The following is a 25,919-nucleotide window of genomic DNA, read 5'->3' on the forward strand; positions in this document are numbered from 1 at the left end:
CTTAGCGCCTTGACACCCATGGGGTATAAGTGTGCTTTATAAATATTATCCTATCCTATAATGATTTGAGGCACTGGGTCCAAGAAAGGCCACTCCTTCAATAGATTGTTGGCATTCCACCATTGCAGAGAACGGTAAGTGTGGTGGTCTATCAACACTAGATCCTGTAGATGACCCTGTGCTTGAGACCACTGGTATGAGAGACAATGTTGCAGTGGGCATATGTGTAGTCTTTCATGTGGAACTATGGCAATGCAAGACGCCAGAATTCCCAGTAGACGCATGAGAGTCCGAACTGTGAGTGTTGTTCACTGGAAGTGAGAGAGTTGTTTGAAAATTTTGTATCAGAGCCAGATTAGGATATGCTAACCCCCAACTGTGTTTTCAGTGTTGCCACTAAGGATGGCTGAATTTGAAGAGGTTGAAGGTGAGGTTTGGGGATACTGATGGTGAACCCCAAGCTGTGTAGTAGATCTACAGTCAACTAAATGTGTTGTTGACATTAGTAAGGAGTGCTGCTTTTATGAGCTAGTCATCTAACTATGGGAATACATGAACGTTTTGTCATATTAAGTGTGCTGTCACTACTGCCAAGCACTTTGTGAAGATGCAAGGAGCAGTCATGACTCTAAACCGAAGAACTTTGAATTGGTATAGTTTAACTGCTATGATGAACCTGAGGTATTTGCGATGAGGAAGGTGTATGGGTATGTGAAAGTAAGTGTCCCTTCGGTCCAGTGTGGTCATTAAGTCGCTCTGTTGTAGAAGGGGAATGGCATCCTGCAACGTGACCATGTGGAAATGTTCTTAAAGGATGAAATAATTGAGGGGCCTGAGATCTAAGATTGGTCTTAAGGACCCATCCTTTTTTAGTATGAGGGAATATACAGAGTATACTCTTGAGCCCTGTTGGCGCATAGGGACTGGTTCTATTGCCCCTTTCTTGTTTGAGAAGTGCTAGGTGATCCAGAGATAACTTGTGAGTGTGAGGTGGGATGTTTGGTAGCATGGTAATGAGCTCCAGACAATAACTAGTTCTGGTGTGAACCTGGGCTTCTATGGGAATTCACAAGGGCATATTATCAAGCCCATTATCGCAGCTTTAGCGGCAGTTTCCTCCCGATAAAGCGGCGATAATGTTATCGCAGCTCCTTGATAATATGGCCCTGAGTTCTCTCCGGAGTTCGAATTTCTCTTCTATCTCTAAGATTATATCCTCCATGTTCTTAATCTTTATGACTAAATCGTGGCTTTTTTGTAAGTCCGCCTTGGGATTTTTCATTGCTCCTCTCTTACCCCCTCCCCCTCCCCCTTTGCATCTCTAGCTTTCTTTCCTCTGGCGGAATATGATTATTTTCCATTGTTTTAAATTTAAATCAATGTGGTCTCACCTCTAATGTATGTCTCCCCTTGCAGACATAAACTTGTGATATTATTTTTGATAACTCCACCTCTTTCTGGTCTTGTGGAGTTGCATTACATATTTTTAGAATAGCCAATAATGGTGCATCACATTTAATATCTCTAACTATCTCAGTAATCGTGTCTATATTCCCTATAATTTTCATTCCTAAATCTACTGTATGTGAAGCTCTAGGCTCCTCCTGTATTTGTTTCAGTACTTCTGCCTATGGGAGGCATATCGTGTAGGCGTGTAACAACAGCAAACACCCATACCTGAAATTATGGCACAGTTGATATCACACCCATTGGCAATCATATTTAATATTCAATGTGTGTCCTGTGGAGTAGAGTGAGGAAGCACCTCCTCTAACTGGTAAGTTTTCCTCGCTAACCAAAACAATTTTTTATTCTGTTTAGTTGGGAAATGTCCCGCTATAGCATTTATTGTCTTTGAGTTAATAGTTGTAGCTTGTGCAGGCGTTTGCATAGCTCCTGTCACCTTAGTACCTCAACTATATCACATATATTGCATTAGATGTCTATATTTATTATTTCCTTACATATCTCTCTAGACTCTGCAATAGAGCGGTTGTCCGTCTCTGTAAATAGTTAACAATAGACTCTGGAATAGAGAGGTTATCTACCTCTGTAAATAGCTAACATTGGCCACGTTTGACCTAGTATTGTTAGCAGTGTCAAACCACATGCAGGACTTTTCTCTAAGATGAGGATCGATATTGACATACTTTGTTACTAGCCTTGTTGTATCGGCAGCTTCTAACTCAATCCAAGAATGAACCAGTTTAGTAGGAATTATTGGGTATACTCTGACCACTAGTACTACTTCTCCCCATCTAAACTTTTCCTGACACTGCTGTTGGTACCCCTATCCTGCGTTGGGGTAGCCAGTTTTATATCACAATGTTAAGTGTTAAATATAATCCTGCCAAAATATTGCGTTTAGAATATCGACAACCACAACATCATGAAAGTAAGTGTACATAGGTAACAAATGGTTATATTTATATTCTTAACGCCACTTCTATGTATCTTGAAGGTATATCTATCTATACCCATACTTGCCTATGTACAAGTACCTTCATGACATTACATTATCAGCACTCTGGATACAAAATGATGTATTTTGTCACTCAGTATCGTGACATACAACTAGGCAGCCACTACTATAATCCTGCAAGGTGTGCACACTATTGTGGTCATACCTTATGTGGTCACTATTGCAACAGTAATCAAAGTTATTAGGAGCTTGGGACTATTTTCGTTGATCAGAAGTTGCTCTCATTATAGAAAAGATTTGAAACCCTGCTCTAAAGGCTTAGTGGGGTCATGTTTATCATACAGTTAGTCTTTATTTGTAAGTAAATGCATGTCATCAGAAAGAACCCTGCCCCTTATGGCAATCTCAAAACTGGTGCTTTTATTCAATAACCCCACGTTTCTCAAAATGATCAACTTGCCTAGAGACTTAAATATCCAGGACCTGAAAGACTCTCGCAAAAAAAATACTAGGCCATAAGCAACACTTTACCAACCAAACCCAATCCAAAGGCACTATCCTCAATCTTATAACAGAGTTTCAAACCAATGCATACCTCTGATACCATTAACGGCACGTAACATCTTACCACGCCCTTCTCCCTCCACCACACCAAGGCTAACCTAAACAAGAAAAATAGATATATCACTGTTTTTAAGACCTCCCCATTAATGCTCTGTAAGAACTCACAAGGTCTCCAATACCTACCAACCAACATCAGCCCTGTTCACAGCACATGCAGCACCACCCAAAAGATATACATGAACATCTAAACACCACTAAAACATGTTCCTTCAAACCCAAACCATTACCACCTGGCTTTTCTGGCTCCCTGCTCCAAACAAGTTTGCAGCCCATCCACCACCAGCCAGCAACACACTTACTGCTGCACTTCCCAGGCCTCAGAGCCTCTTCATTTCTTCTTGAAGGGACCAGTGGGTCAGCAGAGTCCAGGATCAGTCCACACCTGCCCCAAGGGAACCATACGGGGCCCACCAGCAGGTTCATTCCCCAACTGTCCCCCAGCGGACATAAGAGGGCCAGCACTATTAACCCTGGAGAGACCAATAGTAGTCCTGGGGCACCCATGACAACATCATCCCTCCACCCCTGTCGCAACCCTCCTGTACAGCATTCTGGGACACACCAAGATGGCAACTTCTAGTTGTCTGTGGAAAGAGCTCCACTGAAAGCTACGGCTCTTCCCCTTGATGACACCGCTGCGTGATCCCATCTCACCAAAACGTCAAAGGCGAGTCCAACCTGTGTCTGCTTCAGAGATCTGGCCTTTCTCCTTCATTACAATGGGTCAGTGCAGTGTGACCAGCTAATTTACAGGTGCAGATTTGCCGCCCCCTTCCTTTCCCAGGTACTGCTTCAAGCACTTTTAATTGCTCTATTTTTGGGATGTTCTTCGATCCATCAGCTGGGGAGCATTGTATTTCACTTGCCCACTAGGAAGTATAAAGGACTGGGGAAGCCAGCTACTTACCTGTACACTGTGGTTCTCCAGTATTGATATCTTTCATTGATTCACATGCTTGAATCTTCCCAGTCATCGAGGTGGGAGTCCCATGGTAATTTTAACTAGTTGTAGAAATGTTTCCATTTACATAGACTACAATAGCATTTCCCCCCAGGATTGAGTAGCAATCCACATTGTTTTTTACATAACCAAAGTTCAGCCAATAAGCGCAGAGCTTGCACCCTTTTCCTCTTGCCCAGTGGCTTCATACCTTGGTTTTCAAAGCACAAGTTAATAAAAGTACCCATGAGATATGAGAAAAAAATCAATGAGGTGCGTGACTGAACCACAGTGTACAAGTAAGTCACTTGTTTTTTCGCCAGTACTGAATCTTTTATAGATTTATATGCATTAATCTGCTCGAATCTGAATAGTTAGCAGTAGACCATTAAGAAGACCACTGAAAAGCGAGACTGTATGCAGAGGCGGGTAATAGACATATAAATTCATATATTCTCAATGCCAAGTATCAAATAATAAACTTTATGAAGAAATACAAACAAGCTTACCTTATTGAAACCGGTTTCAAAGCACTTCTTGAGTCACCACTACATCTTTATTGCTGTCAGCATCCACACAATAATGTCTGGTAAATTTATGTCTGTCAGACCACGTGGCTGCTCTGCATATGTCCGGAAAGGTACTTCTGCAGAGAAAACAGCTGTGGTTGCCACAATTCTGGTAGAGTGGGAGCACACCTTGGATGTAAGTAGTCTTCCTGCTTTTTCATGACTAACAGCGATAGCTGCAGATACCCATCTTGCTATAGTTGCTCTTAACACTGGTTGACGTTTTGTGGGAGGAGCAAATGCAACTGGGAGTTGGCCAGATTTTCTGGAGGACTTAGTTCTCTCTAAATAAAACTTGAGATATCGCTTAATATGAAGAGTGTGGAGTAATCTTCCCACCTCACTCGATGGATTCTGACAAAACGTCTTTCAGACAATTGAATCGTTGAGGTAAAAATCCGTAGGCACCTTGGTTATGAATCGGGGATTAGTACGCAGGGTGACTCTTTTTATTTTTAAATGCAGATACAGCTCCTGCACTGTAAAAGCTTGCATCCCTTCAACAGGTCTGGCAGATGTAAGTGCTAGCAAAAGTGCTGTTTTCCATTTAAGGTGTTTGATGTCCGCTTTATGGACACGTTAGAAGGGTCCTCTCATTAACTGTGTTAATACTGTATTAAACTGCCAAGAAATTGGTGGCTTTCATATCGGTGGAAAAGCTTGAAATAGCTCCTTTAAGAATTCCTTTATTAACTTGATAGACCACAGGGACTTCTTATTGCTAGAATGTCTATATCTGGAAATCACTGCTAGATGTACTCAAATCGAGCTATGACATAGACCAGACCAACCTAATGATAGAAGGTATGGTTGGACCGGCACAGGCTCCGAGGAGAAAGGATGACAGTCATTAGAAGCACACCAAATACAAAATCGTAGACTTTTAGCAGTGTATCATCGGTTTGTGAATTCTGCTCTAGCTTTTGCTAGGATGTCTCTACATTGCTGGGAAATGTTTAGCTGATGGAATTTGTTGTGTTCAAAATCTCACAGCTAAACTGAGAAATTCCGGGTCTGGATGAATCACTTTCCCAGCTTTTCTGTAGAGTAATCCTAGGACTGGTTTGAGTTACGTATGCTGCTGTTCTGACATTAGGAGAAGCTCTGTGTACTACAATTGCCTCAGCCACACTGGAGCTATGAGGATGATAGTGCAAGACTCTCTTTCCATTTTGTTTAGTATTTGTGGGATTAAAGGTATTGGTGGGAAGGCATATGCAAAAATGCCTGACAAAGACATCTGCAGCGCATTCCCACATGATCCCTTGTGCGGGAATCTGCTTGCATAGTGTGGACACTCTTTGTTTGTCGGAGTCTCAAACAGATCCAGAGATGTGATTTCCCATTTCTGGAATATTTTTCTGAGTTGAGTGTCTGATAACTCCTACTCGTGGCAGTCTTTCAGTGACCTGCTTAACTCATTTGCCCAATGGTTTTCTGTGCCATGAACGTGTTCCGTTTCATTGAAATTCTGTGTTTCAGACACCAGTTACAAATGTTATGTACTTCCTTGGATAGAGTGCATGACCTTGTTTTTAAGTAAAACATATTGGTCGTGTTGTGTGTGTGAATCAAGACCTCTGACCCCTGCAGGCTCTGTAAAAAGGCTTTGAGTCCCAACTCTACTGTATTCAGTTCCAGGAGAATTACGTTTCTTCCTTTCTTAAGTTGACCATATTTTGCTTACTTTCAAGTTATGCTCCCCATCCTTCCATTGAAGCATCCGTTCTCATAATGAAACTTGGAGTCCTGCTGAGGAATGTCGACCCCACTGCAATGTTTTCTTTTTTTTCCACCATTGTGCACACCATTTATGGTTTTATCAAGACAATGTTGTTGAATGAGCCTGGGTCCATTGCTTGTCCAGTTTTTCTTGCAGCAGACTCATGTACACCCAGCAGTTCGGGATGAGAGGGATGCATGACGATGTTCCCAGTGTCATAATCCTTGTGACCCTCTCTTCTGTTGGATATATCTTGCGAATCTTTGTGTTCATGACAGTTTCCAGAAAAATGATTGTCATGTATGGAGTTATGCGGGATCGCTCCTTGTTTATATGTAGGCCCAGGTACCCCTTGTAAAGTCCTATGTAGCCTTGTGAGAGAGTATGCTTTTATCACCAAATCGTCTATGTCTTGAAATATCAAATGTCCATTCCGTCTGAGATAGGCTGCTTCTAGTGTCATGCATTTGGTAAAAATTCTCAGCCAGACTTTATTCCAAACAGAAGAACTCCGAATTGGTAATGACCTTTGGCCACCTCGAATCAGAGATAACGTCTTTCTGATGGGTATGGGGGATATGAAAATATTTGTCTAGAAGATCCAACAATGTCGTAATCTCTCTTGTTTAATAACTGAAAGATGTCCTGCAGCATAATCATCTGGAATGATTGTTTTTTTTAGAAATTTGTTGAGCTGTCTGAGTCCCAACACCTGTCTCCATTTCCCGTTGTTTCTCAGCAGCCTAAAGCTGGAGTAGAAACCTATGTGTATGCAGTTTTGAAGCATTTTTTCTATTTCTCCCTTGAAAATTTGAGAGTTTATTTCCGCTCTGAACAGCTGAAGATGTTGGTATGACCGTCTGACAGGCAGGCGGTAAGGAGGTTTCGGGATAAACTCTTGGGTGTGACTATATCTTATGATGTCCAGGACCCAACTGTCTGAGGAGATGGATTTCCAGTTTTCGGAACAGCTGTAGAGAGTGTCTCTGAAATACATGGGAGGTGATGGCTCTGAGGCAACCGGAGTAGTTTTCTTGTAATTTCTTCAGGAGGATTCTTGACCTTTTGCTGCAGCAGCAACTCCTCTTTTAGCTGCCTGTCTGGAAAAGGTTGTGGTCTGAGAAGGCTCATACTGTTAGGAAAACTGCTGATGATAACCCTGCGCCTGTTAATAGTACAATTAGTATCAATACGATTGACATCCTCCACGAAAAGGGTATTGTCCTCTGCCTTAAAAGGCTGAAAATCTCCTCTTTTGTAGGATTCCTAAGGATCGAGCGGTCTCTGTGTTGGCTTTGATGGATTGCAGGGTGTCGCCAATATGTTTAGGTTTTCTAAACAAGACCTCACCATTGTAAGGTATGTCCAAAAGTTTTGACTGCACTTCTGGCCGAAAAGAAGTTGCCTTGCGCTAACCTTGCCTTCTCAATACCGCTGCTGAAGATAGTTAGGGCTGCATCCATCGCCGTGTCTATCATCTCTGATGATGTGCATTCTCCTTCTTGCAGAGAGGACTAAGCCTCTTGTTTTTTATTTTTCGACAGGGACTCTAGAACCTGAGCTAGGTTTGATACCATTTGGCGATCGTACCTGCCAAGTATGGTTAGGGCATTGGATGCCCTTATGGGGATTGCTGCCATGGCGGGGAAACGCTTTCCTATACTATCCAGCCTCTTACCCTCCTTGTTTGGGGGAGCTGAACAAGGTACTGTCAGATTCCTGGACCCTCTTTGGGCTGCCTGCATCACCACCAAGTCAAGTTTTGGATAACCTATGATGGAGCGGGTAGTACAAAATGTTGTATACCTCCCCCATTATGCATGATAATACTAAATGATTAATCTATTAATTATAATATTATTAAATGAGTTTGCATGTATATTAAACCAATATTACTAATAACCAAATTACACGTGGGATTGCATATTGCATGGCTAAATAACCTTTATGACTAAAATCCGTACGCATACTAACAGTAGTAAATGTAGTAAATAGAATACTGCATGATATATGTTGCTTATGTAATGTCTTGTAATGTTGCCCAGGAGGAGGACCAAAATGGTGAATATAATTGCTTTAAATGTTGCTATACGCTAGATAAATACTAGCACATAGAGGGCTTAGTAAGGGGTTAACATTAGATTTATTATTTCTATGCATTAATTACTCTTTTGTGTTTGTTTCGCTTAAGTTGGCGTTTGGGCCTAAATCCAAAATGGCCGCTGACGCTACACAACGAAGTGGCCACTGTCCCATGAGGTGCGGAGTGAAGTGCACAGAAGCGACAAAGTCTTCCAGACCCCGTCGTGAACTGTACTCACCATGTACCCAAGCAAGGCCACAGTGGGAAGATGGCCAAGACTGAAAACAATTGACTTTAACAGTAAAACCGGAACAGACTGACTCGAATTGTACTAAGATCCCAAAACGTAGCATCGGACGATCTCAACCAGCCAATCATGACTGCGCTAAATTATAAAATGTATCATATTCGTTTCGATTTTATTATAAAAGTGCATGGTAGAATAGAGAGGGTTACTCTTCCCGTTCCCCAACATCGACTACTATTTCATCAACGACGACTGCTGCGTTTTCATGAATCCTAGAGGGTCCGGATGCTGCCCGATTATTCGATGACTACGAATTTTCCTTAGATCTACGGGCAAGTTTATATTAAATTTCATCTCCATTGTCATCATCATCATCTCCTGTGTCATCATCATCATCCCCTGTATCCCCCATTTCAATAAGAAGTACTTGTGGCAGGGGTGAAACCTCGCTAGTTGAGGTTTATTCTGGCCTCAGAACTGGTTTGGCGATGACCGTTGATGGACAAAGATCTCTATTTCTGGGGTGCCGTCTTCGCTGTTCTGGAAAGCGTCGTTGTTGGAGCCGCCATCAGTGCATCCATCGATGGTGTCAATGACAGCACGGATATAGTTTGCGCTTCTAGGCCCCTCATCAACACTACGGTTACAGTTAACGATGCAGAAAACACTGTGATGTTGGATGTCGTTGATGTAGCCAGACAGTGCCGTCAGCAGTTTTGTCAATGATTTGGTCAGCAACTTTCCCGATTTCTCTGAGGAAGGTTTCCGGATATCAGCAGAGGCTAATGCCTTATCAAAAGGTGTTGGTGGCTCAGAAACCTTTTGACATTTTATCTCCTGGGGTCTTGCAGAAGTCACCTTTTCCAGTGTTGGCTTCTTTTGTCTGCTTTTTCAGGGTCTTCTTAGGCGGTTCAGTTAGGTCTTTTTCAGATCTCTCTCTCTCTTTAGAGACTTTTTTGCCCAAGGACAGGGCTCTTCATCTTGAGTCTGGAGTATCAGATGTTTTTTTCTTCTGAAGCCTTAGTAAAAGTCTTGCCTCTCGATATTTGAGAGTCTTTGCAGAAAATGTTCTGCAATATTTTCAGTCATTGGGTTTGTCGAGTAGAAGAGGGCAGTATAGGCAATCCTTATGAGGATCCTCAGAGAACAGCCTCATCTTCCTAAAGGTTTTACATGGGCACTGCAAACCCTTTTTTGCCCCTTCTCACCTGCTTGTAGAATCAGATCAGCTAGTAAAGGACAGATAAATATATATGGTTCACCTGGAGGTCAAAATTTACAAAGTCATGTTCTGATGAGAAAAAAACTGAGCAAAGCTCAGGGAGACTCCCAATCCACGACAGCAGTAAGAAATCTGAGGTGTGAAGCCAATAGACAGGAGCAAAAGGGTGCAAGCTCTGTTCTGATTGGCTGAACTTTGGTTATGTACAACATGATGTGGGTTGCTCCTCAATCCTAAGCAGAAATGCTATTATAGTCTATCTAATTGGAAAAAGTACTACTAATAGTTATAATTACTGTGAGACTCTAACTTTGATGACGGGCAAGATTCAATGATGTGAATCTATGAAAGATTCAATACTGGAGAATCTGATTATGAGCTGAGCCAGCTAAATTGGATAAATCTTAAAGTGCCATAATGTGTTTATGTGGGATGTTGGGGACCGCAGATTCACACTTGGGGTGCATGAGTTACCCCAGATTGGTAGTACCTCGCTAGCCCCTGTAGGCCTAAGTGCAGCAAAATTGTACTTTAGGGCACATTTCGCCCATATTTGCAACCAGTGTAAGTACCACAAACCTTCAGTAAAGCAATACAGATGTACACTATTAATGTCCACTAACATTATAATGCCTACCTCAGGTCACCAAACCCCAAAGTGTACATTCTATGACAGGTTACCTGTACGCAGCTACTGGGCTGCGCAAGACAGTAGTCTCACATGTGCAGTCCTTACACATGTGCACACTTGTCCATGTGTAACCAGCCCAGAGCCTTTTACCCTAGCTGCACAGAAGCGGCCTTATATTAAAGGACACTGGCAGTTAACGCACTCAGTTCAATTACTGTGAGTGAGACTCCGGTATTGAGACTCACTCACAGTAAAAGTCTAAAAACCAGGGAGTCAAAAGCAAAAAATACTGGGGGACAAAATGAGTGCAACCCATTTGCTAAAATCATGGTTATTGACCTGCTCATAGGTTCATGACTTTCTTGTTTTTCATAAGTTGTCTTGGCATCGTTTTCCCCCCTCAAACTGTCAATATTTTCTCACAACTGCCAGCTGGCGTAGACAGTCAATTTGACATTTTCGCATAAATTGTTTTAATACGGTTTTTCTCATCGCTTTACAACAAGATGGATATTACCAATTCACGATTTTAACATGAAAACTCTGAAAATGAAATTTGTGAGTGACACAAACCAATTTTAGTATTTGCAAGTGTAATGAGAAGTTGATGAGAAGTGCTCTGTTCACACTTACCCTAGATCGTCCACCGAGACCTCGTTGAAAGAGGAAAACACAAGTAATGACAAACTACTCACAAACAACATTTATATATGCCACAAAAATCATGTTTACTATCACTGAGGGTGCCTGAAATTTAGTAGTTGGTCACTTACCAGGTAAGCTCTTCTCATTTAGGCATACTAAATCTGTCAGCATCGAAGCAGATGGCTTATGTACCCATAACACCTTTTCTTAACATTCTACTCTCTGTCAAAGCACACCATAATCCGAAATCCACTTCCAATTCAAAACTTGGACCAAAGCTCGGCTACTCTAATGTAGGCCCATGAGATATTAGTCTGTGAATAACATCTGTATAAATCCTTCCTCAATAAATGAACCACTATTCTATTTAATTCTATTGTTTCTTATAGAGCGCGTGAGGGCATCCCAGGGCTAAGATAGACAGTAGCCAGTTAAGATCTTGACACAGATGCTCAAACAGTCAATATACATTTTAGAAATACCTTGGAGATTTTTTCCTGAATTGTGGAAAATGTGTACAACGCACTAGCATGACACAGTGACATTGACTTTCCTTGCCACAGTTAACTCTGTGCTATCAGGGATGAAAAAGGCAGGCTCTGAAGCCAAAATTAAAAAGTCCAAAATTAAAATTGGCCAAGAGCAGCAAGCTCCAATTGTCTGTGCACTTTGGCAGGGCACTCAATAGCATCACTTCTGGCCACATGTCTATCTGCACATTCTTTGTAGCACAATGCTCCGGCCACCAATACAAGATGGTGAAGGCCATTTGCATAAAGTGTATGAATGCACAACCCATGGGAACATATGGAAGTTTTCTCATTTGTGTATTACAATGGAAAAACTCTTTTGGCAGATTCATCTAACTGCTGCGCAAATAAAATGGCCATATGCTGGTGCACAGGTGAATCTCCATACATCATAAATGACAGTTACAATTAACCAAGGGCTTCTGAATTTGGGATGATCAATATGTGAGCGGTGCTACCAAAAACCAACAGGTGAGGGGGGGTTGAACTTTCAATGTGAAGTACATAGGAGTGATTATTGGATAAAATGTTTTAATGAATGGAAACATTTTGCAAATAATTGTAAAAACGTATTTGAAATCTAAATACAAAATAAAATATATTTCTAGTTGCATTATGTGACAAGCTTTTGTGAAGCCTTTACCTGCTGTGGTCCCCTTATGGCACGTTTGGCAGGTTCCAGTGGGCTCTTGTTTCCGTCTGAAGTTTCATCAGCTGGGAATTTAAATTTGGTACCATGATCCTCAGCTGTTAGAGGTGGTGTTTTATCCTGCTTAAATGCATCTGGCTGGCGTGGGGATAGGACTCTGTCAATGAAGGCAATGTTTTCTATTACTTGAGTTATACGCGGATTTCCTTTATCCTCTGATGGGCAACAAACTGCATCGCTGAGGCTTAAAGCATTATCATCCAATTGCAGGTTATATTTCGTTTGGAGTACATTTTCACCTGCCACAGGGCCTGATAATACAGTCTTTTCTGGAGTGCTCTGCAAAAAAACAGAGTCATTGTCCGTTGGCGGAAACTTGACACTAAATTGAGAAAGTGATGCTACAGAGCACTCGTCAGTCTCTTCCTGTTCTAGGCATCTAGGACCAACAGTTGTTGTACACACATGCATGTTTGCTCCATTTTTAACCTGAGTTTTAAAATGTCCCTCTGCTTGTTCATCTGCTGAATCTGTACACTGAATAGGCATGGAGAATTGTCCTTCTGTGAGGGAGAAGCAAAAAATATTGTCAAAGCAGATAGTTGTAAATCAATCAATCAATCACGGAATTTATAAAGCGCACTACATACCCGTGAGGGTCTCAAGGCGCTAGGGGAGTGGGAGGGGGGGGGGGAGCGGCAGCGCCGCTACCGGTGGAAGAATTGATAATTGAAGGTAAAAGGGAATAGAGATGCAGTTATCGAATAATTATCGAATAATTTTTATTTTATATAGAATAACACTTCCAAGCTCAAAAAAAGAGGACCTCAAAATGCAAAAATTAAATATAAAAAAATACTTACCTGTAATCCTAGTTCTCCTCTAGGAACACCATCATTATATTCATAAGCAATGTATGATCCCACTCATTCGAATGATTCAGAATCACTTTTTGTTGTTGTTGAGGAAGCTAACTTCCATTACCTTTCCAAGAATTATAAATTCAGAGAGTCACTGTAAAACCAAAAGTGACATAACAACTCTTCCACAATCCCTTTTTAAAGAAAAAACTTGGAGACATAAAGAAGACAATGTAGCCCAAGACGTTGCAGCATGAGAAGACTATCACACCTTTAAGGAAAAGCCCTCCAACCAGTAGCAGTACCCCATCAGGCCCTGTCCGTGACAGTTGAGCTAGTTGTCTTTTTACAGAAATCAAGGATCTAGAAGGAAAAATAGTTAACTTCATCGTCTACTCTCCAGGGTGGAGGGATGGTTGCTTATAAATAAAACAAAGATTTGCCTTAAGGGAGAATAATGATTACAGGTAAGGAGCTAGTCCATTTCCTTCAAAAGGTTTTTGTTTATAGTCACAGGCACCTAATAGAATAGAGAGGTCATACCTATAAAAAGAGGAGAATGAGACACAGAATTAAATTATCTATGAAAACAAAGAGGGCTGACTTTAGCGTTTGTGAACTCCTTCTCCACAGAGTGCCTCACTACCACCCTACAACAGTGCCCCTCACCTCTCCACATCCCCTCTCTCGCATTCATTTAATTTCTTTTGTAGTGCGCCTCATCCCAATCTAGGGGATCAGTGCATGTCACATCACACAAGTATTATATAAACAATGGCTCATACAAATGTGTAAATCCATGTATGGAAATGTTTCATAAGCAAACGAGAGCTACAAGGTGTAGGATTAACATGTCATCCATACGGATAGGCATTATGTGTTAAGAGTGCTTGGTCTGCGGAGACACTCTATACTTTAAAAGTAACACAGTGGTTGGGGTTGCATATACTAATAAGAATGTATTCATACCAAAAGGAACCATTTTTAGCAACCTCAGAATAATGCAAGTATGAGGGAAAAAACAATAAAGGTTCTAAACCCATTCTTTGCAGTTTGCATGCAACTCTTTGATGTCTATTTGTCGCATCTTTGTGCTACATTAGAATTGTAACTTAAGATGTAAATGTATCACATGGAGTGCTTTGACAAAAGAAGTAACCCACAGCGATATCTCCTTAAAATACAAATCTGTGATCTGCATGTTATATGTTATGCTTTGAAGCAAGTGTATTGAACCACGTCCTACTTTATAATGAGTCAAAATTGTGACTAGACACAACAACAATCTCTTAAGTAAGTATATTAACCCCCAGAGTTATGTTGCCTTGGGCAGCAAAGCAGTCCTTGATCAGCAAAGAAGAGCTTGGGCAATAGGGCAGACTTCACAGCTGAGCAGTCCTTCTTCCTGGCAGAGTCCACAAGTCGAGAAATGATTTGAAGAGTTGGGCTTGAGTGTCCACCATTTATACTCTTTAACCTCTTTGAAGTTTCTAAAGTCCTACCTCTACAGAAGAGTCTGGAACTTCATTCTTCCCTGTCCACACCCCTGCTTGTCTGGGGGCACAAACCAAAAGTGTGCAACCCTCTGTGAGTATGCTGAGGCGGAGTCCTTGCAGGCCTCGAAAAATCTACTCGGCCACTAGCTATGGCGTGTCAGATTTGATCAGGTTATGATAATTTTAGGACCCACTGGTCCGTTCTGGCGAGTGAACTCGACCTGGAAAGGAACAGGTGTTCTGTTCATTCAGAAAGTGAATGAGCAATAAAGATGCCTTTAAATCTTGTTTTTATCTTGACACATTTGTGGTCTGTTGAAGGATAGAGGTCAAATGTCAGTTTGTCTTTGTACTAATTGCTGCTTATCTTGTCCTGGACAATGGTGTTTATTTTAATTTCTCTTACTGCAGTTAGAGGATTTTGTAAAGTGTGCTGTCTGACAATAATTGTGAAAGCTGTAGGATGTCAGGTTTTCTTTCTAATACATAACATTTAAATAAATAGTACAAATATTTCTAAAATATATCAGGAATTACAAAAGCACTTTTTTTTTTGCAATTCATATAAGGGATGCTAAATAAGGGCAAAACAAATCAGAACACTTTACTTGGTGATGTGCAAACGACAAATACTTGCAGAAAGTTGATTTTCAAACATTACTGTTTGTACACTATGGGCCTCATGTAGGTAAATAAATTTTACCGGTTCATAAATACCGAGCCGTACCGAATCGGTAAATTAGAACCGGTAAGTTACATGTAGGTAAAAATTCGGTAACAGTTACCGATTCGGTAACAGTCGGTAAATACGAATCGGAATTCACCGAATCGGTAAATACCGAGGTGGTATCCACCGAATCGGTAAATACCGAGGTGGAATCCACCGAATCGGTAAATACCGAGGTGGTATTTAGCGAATCGGAAAATACCGAGGATACTACCACCTACCCTTAACTAAGTAGCCAATATCACAATCATGTCATTACAGAAGGTCTCACAGGCTTGAATAGGGGACCCCATACCACAAAGATCAGCTTAGTGAAACACATCACAGGAGCATCAGGAGTCTCCTCGCAGGAAGGCTCGACTTCGGTCTGAATAATAAACATGATGTCTGAGCTATGAAAAGCACCAACTGTCAGGTATGTGCAGCTGCGCGTGTGCCATGGCTAAATCGTGGGTCGAACAACCTAGAGTGGAAAACATGCATTGTGTAACATTCCAGACTGTGTGTCACAGCATGTACAGACCAAGGTCGCTGCGCAGAGACTGGGATGGGAACAACAGAATGCACTCGTCTGAAGGAAGTCTCGAGTCAGCAGTTTATTCAAGAAAGAACATGTAAACGCAGTGTCGTGTGCAAACACACAAATATGGCTACATAACATTCAACGTGGTTATGTCAACTGAACAATGCATGTACGTATTCAGGGAGAACTCACTACACGCCCCCTTGAGCGAAGCAACATGTAATAGGCAAGAAAAGAGAGGACGCAGAGTTCAGTTTCGTCAGAGCAGAACAGGGCGTAACCAATGCAGCGCCAAAGTCCTACAGTCAAATTAATTGCAGCATACAATTCCAAACAACACAATGCAAGTATAGTAAAAAACTCAAGCAGACCATCAGGAAGAGAAAAACGAGAAATGAAAGAAATAAATGTTGCGCCAGGGTGCTGTCCAGTAGCACAGGCGCAATGGACGACAATCCAGTTAATCCATGAATGTATAGGCAGCATATGTGGCCACGGCTTCCAACAAGCAATCGTTTCCAGGGCCACTAAAAGTTTCAGCCATCCAATTGAGTAAAGAAAAGGAACATACGTGTTCTCCAACCAACGGAGCCTCCAGCACAATCAGAGGGCACCCGGAATGTTCCTCCAAATAGCTCATGGACAAGAAGTCGTAGGCTGCCGCTGAGATGTCCCAATTACCCAGGATACCATGCGCCGCTCCACACGCCATGATCCGGACACCAGAACAGGCCAACTCGTGAGACACTAAGGGCCGCATCAGTCGATCGAAATCCGGCACCGGAGACACCATGTTGGTCAAGCACAAATCCAGGGGCCATTCAAAGGGACAATCCAGGCAGTGTAATACAGGTTGTACGCAGGTGAAGTAGGAATACCTGAAGGATAATCCATAAGCCAGGCTCAAAGTCGCCAATGGCAAAGTACCATAGAAGTCAAGCATCCTATCACGAAGAAGATACAGACGGGACAGGTGCTCGTGTGGCACAGAAGGAGCAGGCATTCCGGAGTATGAAGAGTAAAAGCAGCACACCTGCCACCAGCGCCAGTAGCAGCGGAACACCTCCAAAGATGCTCGAGAACAGTGAATGAACAAATGCCGGAATTACACCAAAAATAGCTTGGAAAGAGGTCACGAGACCCGAGCCCCACATGTTAAAAAAAATATTGAGCCAGGCCGGTCGTGGACGAGACATTGATAATACTTTGGATCAAAGAGCAGAAATGCAGGGGGAGGTCAGTATTCAGAGGCGCCTGTTCCTCAGTGCGCGTTGTAGCAACGTGAAGGACAAATATTTCACGAGAGGAAGTCAAAGGCACCTCTTTGTAGGACAATGGCGCTCTATTCTGCTCAACTTGTTGCACTCTGCTTTCAAGGTTGGAATCGAAGGCCAGATGGAAACATCCCGCCGCCCATGCGGGGGTGGAAAAAGAACAGTATAGCAGCAGACAACTTCATGCGAGACAGTTATGTACGGGATTACCACTCACATCCCGCAGCACACTTCATTAATCATAATTAAATGAATACCGTTTGCAAGCGCAGTGAAAGAAGGTGTAATCACAGGCACTGGGATACCTCGTAGGACGCACGCCAAAATCGGGCCTTGTACATTGCATGCGCCGTGTACTTGCATGTGCCTATTGTCTCATGTATGAATCCTTGAAGTGAGAGTGCTAGAGCTAATATCTATAACGGCTTAGGCCTTCTCCATGTGTGGTTGGTCAATAGCTCTCAGTCTGGAAGCCGCCTCACTGTGCGACAACTTGCAGACCTCGTTGTCAATAGCATGCGCGCACCTTTTGGTTCTACCACCCACGGGACCATTCACAACATCATTCCATTCGGTGTGCACATTGATGGAGTGGGTGGACTTCCTGATCCTGTAGATGTGCTCTGTGTCAGCTGGTGGACAGAGTGGGATGTGTGTCCCATCAATGCTGCCAATATAATGGTGGTAGAAATTCCTGAAGGAACGGGACAGGCAACTCTGGGATACACCACCCACCGCAGCTGTCACCACCTGAGAAATGCCGGATGCCAGCAGATGTGGGCTGCAGAGCACCTGCACATGTGGGGGTATGGCGTGCGCCCTTCTTATTGGCTGGTCCAGGAGTGGGTGCGGGTCCCTGATTGAGTCCATGATGGTTTCGGGGTGTAGCCTGTACCTGTCATGTATCTCTGCATCAGTCAGCTGGAATAGTGTGATGCGCTGTCTGTGGATGCGTTCCTTCCGTCGCCAAACCCTCAGTCCTGCTGCCTGTTGCCGTAGGCGCCTTGCAATGACGTACATGGCTGCCAGGGTGTCCACGCTGTTGCATTTTGGGATTGCTTAGCTGCACTGTTGTTGGTTACCACCTGCTTTCAATCCGTGTTAATTACCGACTCTTATTTACCGATTTTCTTGGATTTCTTAATTACCGAGTGCTCCTACATGTCATTTTCATTTTTTCCACTTCATATTTACCACTTCATATTTACCGATTCGTTAATTATGTATTCGGTAACTATGACTCGGTTTTTACCGCCTCATATTTACCGAACAGTGGTTTTTGGACTCCTACATCTCACTTGTCTGAATACCGGTCGGTAACGGCATATTTACCGAATTTCGGCCGTTACCGACCGGTATTTCGCTACCTACATGAGGCCCTATATGTTTTCTCAGTAAATTCACGTAACTTGTACATTTTGTGTTAATTTCAATGGAACATGTGGTGATTGCAATTGACAGTGTGCTACCACTTCATGCTTTAGTTTCATTATTATTAAAAGTTGTAGGTTTTAAACATTCTTGCCCCTGCCTTGATGACAATGCTGTGAATGGGATAAGAGGCAAGTCAGGGGTCATGTGTATCCTGTATGCGGCTAGATGTTTATTATTTACAGAGCAAATGTTTAGTCTATAAAATCAAACAAGAGTTTTCTGTACAGCAGACATGCTGAACAAATATATTTGAAGGTGATATATGTGATAAGAAAGGAAGTGGCAGCTCAGTGAATTCGAATTTTTGCCTAAGATCACATAATTTGAAACCAGTTCATGGGTCAAGAGCATTAAAGTTAGGTCGAGTAGATTATTTAAGTCACTAGACCCGCAGGTCTGGTAACATTTAAATGATTTTTCTAAGCCTGCTTTGTGATGTGTAAGTGTGATGGGTGACAGCTCCTCCCCTTCATACTGACATTTATTCTCTCATTGTCTCACTGTCTGGGAATAATGCACAACCAACCAACTGCCAGCTAAACCAAGTCATGTGACCCAGGGTACAGGCTTCAGGTACTAAATGGTTAGGACAAGAAAATGCCAGTTTTCTTAAAGTGATATTTTTAGAATTGTAACTTAAAATCCAACTTTGCCATTGAAGAGGGCTTTAAATTACAATTCTTGAGAGACCAAACTCGACTTTCCTACATGCTCCCAATTGAAAGTTGTCATTTAATAAATGTAATAAGTAGGCCTGGGCGGTAAATTCCGTTCCGTTCGCGGAATTTGCGGAATTTGGGTAATTTCGCGTTCCGCGGAGAAAGCGAAATTGCCCAAAAATATGCGTTCCGCAACTTCGCGAAATTTTTAGCTTGTTCGCGTTCTCAATATGCGTGTTCGCGAGATATTTCACCCCGAGCATGCAAACAGTGATCGCGAACAGGAAAAAAGTATCGCGAACAAGCAATTCCGCGTGTTCGCGGAATTTCTGCATGTTCGCTGAGATTTTTTACCATTTCGCGGAGATTTGCGTAACGCGATTACGCAAATTCCGCCCACCCCTAGTAATAAGGTAACCCAATGTTATCCTATGGTGAAGCAGGCCTTGCAATAGTGAAAGACCAATGTTTTTAACCACCAGAATATCTAAAAGTTAAAAGTACATGTCCAACTTTTTACACACACACTGCACCATGGTCTATGGGCTGTCTAAGGTCAACCCTAAGGGTGACTTATATGCATTAGTAGTAGTGGGTGCCAACTTTTTAGCAGGTCTTATGCCCTTTTATTAGTTTTATGATTTGCTTTCCTCACATTTGATTTAGTAATAATTTGATTTACCAGTATTTAATTTCCTAAAAGGGAGCCTGTTGCAGTGTTGCTGGACCCTGGGTTGTGTTCTACTTTGTTGACTGTTTTCAGCCACACTCTGAATAGCGACTGGGTGCCATCTTTTTAGCAGGTCTTATGCCCTTATATTCGTTTTATGGATTGCTTTCCTCACGTTTCCTTTAGTTTTAATTTGATTTACCAGTACCTTATCTGCTCCAGGGGAGCCTGTTGATGATAAGCGGGTTTGCTGGACCCTAGGGTTAGTGTTCTACTTTTCCCAATGTTTTGGCCACAGGCTGAATAGTGGCAGACTTGGCCACACCCCCTTGGATACCCCCCTCAATGGTAGACTATTTAACAACATGGTCAGCACATCCGCGGCAAAGGCCCGACTACGGTAATCCCATCTGCACCCGGACGACGCCTAGAGTCATATCTCCTGCCCGTTTTAAGACAAATGCCTCCCTTAGGAGATGTTATACTCGTGAGGCCTAGCTAGCATTGAACACTGAAGGTAAGAGCCCCAATTGCATGAGAGTTAATCCAGATGGTACGGCCCACCCCCAATCCAACTTGCCAGTGCTGCAGCAAGCTGTGGAAAAAGTTGTATTGCCACAGCACTGTTTTTCTGTCACTGGAGAAAGGTTGCTCTAATTACGGTATGTGTGCGACCGCCCTCTTAAATGCAAGGTCACTTTTCAAACACAAAATTGAATTAGCCCTTTTTGTCAAACATCACAAGCCGGATATAGTCCTTATCTCAGAAACAAAGCAGAACCTACTTCAGGCCCAGACTTGGTGTTAGCAGTCCCACACGGCTATTTGAGTTTTTAGTGCCGATAGGACACATGAGAGATGCGGCAGCCCTGCGTTAGTATATCGAGAAACTCTTTCTGTAAACTTCCAAATAACACCATCTGGGGTGTACGAAGCATTATCTTTTAATTTTGAACTGTCCAAAACTCAGTCATTGAATGGAATGCTAATCTACCGCCCGCCCAGACCGAGAAATATCTTTAATCATGAGGTCACATCCCAATTAGAGTCTGGCCTGCTTTCATTAAATTTCATGCTGCTAGGAGACTATTTTCCACTTGGAGGTACACTCTGATAACAATACTGAGATTTTAGTGGACACCATGTCGTGTCTTGGCTGTGAGCAACTGGTGGAGGTTCTCACTCATTGTGTGGGCCCTATGCTGGATGGGGTCTTCAACCATAGCTCTCCGTTGACTATCGTGGATGTTCTACCATTGTGCTGGTCAGTTCACTACTCTATCTTATTCAACATAAAAGTCACTCAAGATAGGCAAGTTCGCACTCGATCTAGCTCTTTACAAATATACCGTCAATGGTCCAAAATTTAACCCGGCCTGTTTAACCAGCTCCTATTTGACTCATAGCCCAAACTGGTTGAAGATCTTGTACCAAGTTCTCAAATTGGCTTTGTTCCTTGGCCCATACATTAAGTACTGCTAACACAATTAGTCACCACTTATGCAAACCTTCGGCTAAATGGTTTTCCGAAAGACTGAAACATCAAAAACACATTTGTAGGAAGCAAGAAAGGCTACGGAGAAATGACTGCAGTCTGTCAGAGAAAGTGAAATATATAGAAACAGGATATCGCAGCCTAAAAGGTGATAAGGGAATAAAAATCTTGTTTTTTTATCCAGGAAGTAGTGTCACCAAAAAACACGGAAAGAATTATCTATGACAGTGAAGAAGCCTTCTAACTGTATATCAAATGTCAGCTCTTCTTTTTGTAATACTCTGGCAACTCACTTCCAAAACAAAGTTGAACAGATCTTCAGGAAGTTTTCTCTATTCTCTACTCTGTTAGCTGAGGAAAATAGGCCAAGCCTTTACAATAATGTGATTGACCTGATCAAAGCCATTAAGCTGGTTTCACCGCATGACCCCTGCCCTGCTACCATCATGCACTTAGCCCCTGGGGTTATTGCAAACCATTTCACTGCAATCTTTAACAAGATGATCACAACGGAGCAGTTTCCTACTCAATCGAAAAAAGTAACCATACTCCCCATCCAAGAAGCCTAGACCCCAGTAACCCCAATAGTTATTAGCCCATTTCCACGGACCTTTTCTTGCAAAGATTATTGAAAAAGCCTTAAATCAGCAACTGGCTACTTTTATACACACACAGGAGCTTCTGGGCCATACACAGTTCGGTTTCAGGAGCTGTCATAGCATGGACACCATGCTGATAATGGCCACTGAGGAAACCAGGTTTATGTTAGACAATAGTGGGCTTGCCGCTCTTATTCTTTTAGATTTATCAGCAGTATTCAATACAGTCAACCACAGTCTGTTGGTTGACCACCTCAATAGCATTGGTATCAACGGTCCCGCCCTGTCCCTCCTGCGCTCCTTCCTAGGTGGAAGGGAACAGATGGAATCCTTGAAGGAATTGGAGTACGAACCCTTTGTCCTGCCTTGTGGAATATACCAGGGGTCCTGTTTAGGCCAGACATTGCTCAACATTTATGTCACTCCCTTGGCAGTTCTGATGAAGTCATTCAGCTTCTCTTTAACCTCTTATGCCAATGATATTCAAATCGTAGTTTCCTTCTCCGACTCAATCAACTGCAGCTGTCATAAGTTCCACAACTGTGTGCTAGCTATTAGCGATTGAATGGACAAAAATGATCTAAAATTAAATTCCACAAGAAAAATTCTTCTCTTCCGGAAAGATTCTTGCTTCTGGACGCCTTCCTGTTGGCCACTGGAGTTAGGATCCATACCACCACCAGCCAGCAAGATAAATAATTTAGGCATCCTAATGAATAACAAGCTTGCTTTCGGAGACCAAGTGAATGTGACTATATCTGCATCCTTCTACACACTTAAGATAGTCAAGAAGATTCTGCCTTACATTACTCCTACTCATCGAAAAACAGTGTTAACTGCCCTGGCTTTATCAAAACTTGACTATTGCACCGGCTTATATCTTAATCTGCAATTGCGGTATGCCAACAAACTCCAAGCCCTCCAAAACGCAGCAGCTAGGTTGTTACAGGGAATCCCTAAATTTCGGCTAAGCACGCTCTACAGAATCTTCATTGGCTCCCGGTCAAACAAAGAGTGAGATTTAAAGCCCTGTGTATCACCTTCAGGGCCTTACAGAATTCAGGCCCGAAATTCCTTAAAGACAGGCTTACATGATACCAACCAGAGCAGATGTTCCTTTCCAGCAATACCAGGAATATTGTTGTCCCTAAATTTAAGCTTTCCTCCTGGGGTGGACGACGTTTTTTGGTAGGGGCCTTGAAACTCTGGAGCTCTAGCCCCCTGCACTTCAAGTCACTGCCTGATCTACTGTCTTTTAGAAAGGCTCTTAAAACCTGGCTTTTTAACAATTGATGGGCTAGCATCTCTCCATATCATTGCAGCGCCTAGATGCCTCTGGGTAATTGTTGTGCTTCACAAAAACATTTAACTCAACATAAAAAGGAAAGGTTAAGGCCTAGCAAAAGCTTTTAGTTTGCCAGGTCGAATTGGCAGTTTAAAATTGCACATACTGGTTGCAATGACAAGTATGAGACATGTATAAAGAACTACGTAAGCAGGTGGCACAATCAGTGCTGCAGGCCCACTAGTAGCATTTCATTTACAGGCCCTGGCGACAGGGATTACCACTCTACTAGAGACTTACATGTAAATTAAATGTACCAATTGGGTGTAACTAATTTCATCATATTTGAGGGAGAGACCACAAACTCTTTAGCACTGATTAGCAGTGGTAAAGTGTGCAGAGTCCTACGGTCAACAAAAACTAATTTCTGCAAAATCAGGAGGAGTACGGCAAAATGATTGGTGAAAGACCAACCTAAGGCTACCAGGTATAACAATCCTGTCGCCCTTTTTTATTTTTTACCCACTCATGATATGCTTGAAAAGTTCCTGCTGAGTGTTCTGAGTTTTGAACTCCTTGGAGAGGGACTTTCGTGATGTAGAGATACCTGATAATCCAGCACTTCCACATAACCCGAGCTTTGAGAGACAGAACTCTAGATCGAGGTCCTCCATGTTAGTTCAGGTAATACGCTGTTACTGTGTTGTCTGTCTGGATCAAAAGAGAGTTTCACTTGACAGCTGAAAGGAAACATTTGAGAGCCAGGAGCATTCAAAGTTCCAGGAGAATGATATGTTACATTTCCTTTTCTGACATCTGGCTTTTCCTTAAATCTGTACATATCCCATGAGTGTTCTGCATTCATGAAGGGAGGCCTTACTCATTATAGTACATGAAGGTGTATCCTAGAAAAAAGGACCCGTTTCAGCAGATTCTCTGGATTGAATCATCAGGGGTTCGATTGGACTATAGCTTCTGTGAGCTGCATGAGAATTGGCACCACTCACATCTCGAAACTGCAAGGATGGTCTCATCCAAAGTCAATCATGAAGGACTAGGAAGATGTAAAATGCTGTGGACCCAAACAGGGAATGGATCTGACAAGTTATCAGACAAAGTCTTCATGAGATTGTTACAGTTCAGACAATAGAAGAAGGCTTTCCTATTAAGAATACACGCTGATTGTGTATCTAAGAGCGCTCCCAGATAGTGAATCTTTTGGACTGGGACTGATGCAGATTTCGCTTGATTTATCCTTAGACCCATGTGCTGTAGGATGGACACGGTCATCCAGAAGTGTTGTTGAACATCTTGAGATATAGACGCTTACAGGAGCCAATTGTCCACAAAAGGAAACATAAAGATATACTCTTCTGGAGGCGTGTAGAAACCATACCAAGCATTTTGAAAAGAAGTATTTCCATTTGTAAGGAATGTTGTTCACTATAAAACTCAGGAATTTGCAACATTTCTTTGATACTGAATTATGCCTGTTCATCTATATCCTACATTTAGTCCCCTTGATGCAGTTAAGGGTATATCTGATGTAGGGCTAATACTTAATTTGTTTACCTAATTTATCCATTTGTTTGGTGTGTTAAGGTTGAGAATGTGCCTAAATTATTGTGTTGAGCCCCCTTTCAAATTACAGAGTAACTGGAATATATTCCCATTACCTTTTAGGAAGGAGAGACCTTATCTACAGTATCCTTGTAGACACTCTTCAGAGAGCCTTGCAGAGTTCACTCTTGATTTTGTCTGTGATTTTCCCACTCTTTCACTACTTATGTGATGATATCCAATTTTTCAGGGACTTAATTATTTATTTCAGAGATTATGTGGATTTCTTGTGGGTGTCCAGTTTGATAGATCTTAGTTTGATAAGAGTAACGATTTTAAAAAAGGAGCTACAAAGATGTGCACAATTCAATGTAAATCAGGTGTATAAAAGCTGTCATTTGCATGTGCCGAAGACAGACTCTGATTTATAAAACCAGGAACTACATACATTTATACCTGTAGGTGGAAATTACGACTGTGGGTAGTCTGCTTGTATGACAACTTTTCCGCAGTCATAGGTGTACGGTTTAGAGTGGGAAGATGGGTGTTTCAAGGCAAGAGGCAGAGAAGGCGATTTCAAAGGTGTTAAACTACAATCAACCCAGAAAAGTTCTAAATGTTTTAACACCCAACTACCACACTTAACTATTGTGAAAAGGAATGACGGAACTACTACTACTACTACACTACTCTATTCACTAGAGGTGGGGGGGAGGCTTTTCTGCACTGTTAAATATCTACCACATAAATAACAAAGAATACACATTAAATGTGAAAGTGCATGCCTGCAATCTTTAGTTCTAAATACTTCCAACTTGCACACAGTCTGGAGCAGTACACATGCAGCAGTAAGGAGGATGTACAGAAGGTTACTAGTTTCCTTTAGTCATTAACTGGGGATTCAGTTTCTTCAACTATGAGGATACATTGTAACAGTATAGATCCATGAGGAAAACCGACAAAATGTTACAACATCCAGAACACTAAAACTTAAGTCTCTCCAGCCATGAAATCCAACAGTAACAGCCAGGTGTGCTGCCCTGCCTACTGAA

General features: G+C 42.2%; 1 protein-coding gene across 5 annotated transcripts in view; it reads right to left on the reverse strand.

Annotated features, from left to right (window-relative positions):
• The window catches only part of TANK (TRAF family member associated NFKB activator), a 299,318-nt gene that overhangs the window by 23,020 nt on the left and 250,379 nt on the right, over positions 1 to 25,919 (reverse strand). For all 5 annotated transcript variants that reach the window (XM_085645450.1, XM_085645446.1, XM_085645448.1 and 2 more), the window contains one exon: positions 12,280 to 12,848. In XM_085645450.1, the coding sequence (XP_085501576.1) occupies positions 12,280 to 12,848 (569 nt within the window). The remainder of the gene's footprint in view (positions 1 to 12,279; positions 12,849 to 25,919) is intronic.

Source organism: Triturus cristatus, chromosome 3_1 (assembly GCF_964204655.1).
Source record: "Triturus cristatus chromosome 3_1, aTriCri1.1, whole genome shotgun sequence".
NCBI classification, from domain to species: Eukaryota; Metazoa; Chordata; class Amphibia; order Caudata; family Salamandridae; genus Triturus; species Triturus cristatus.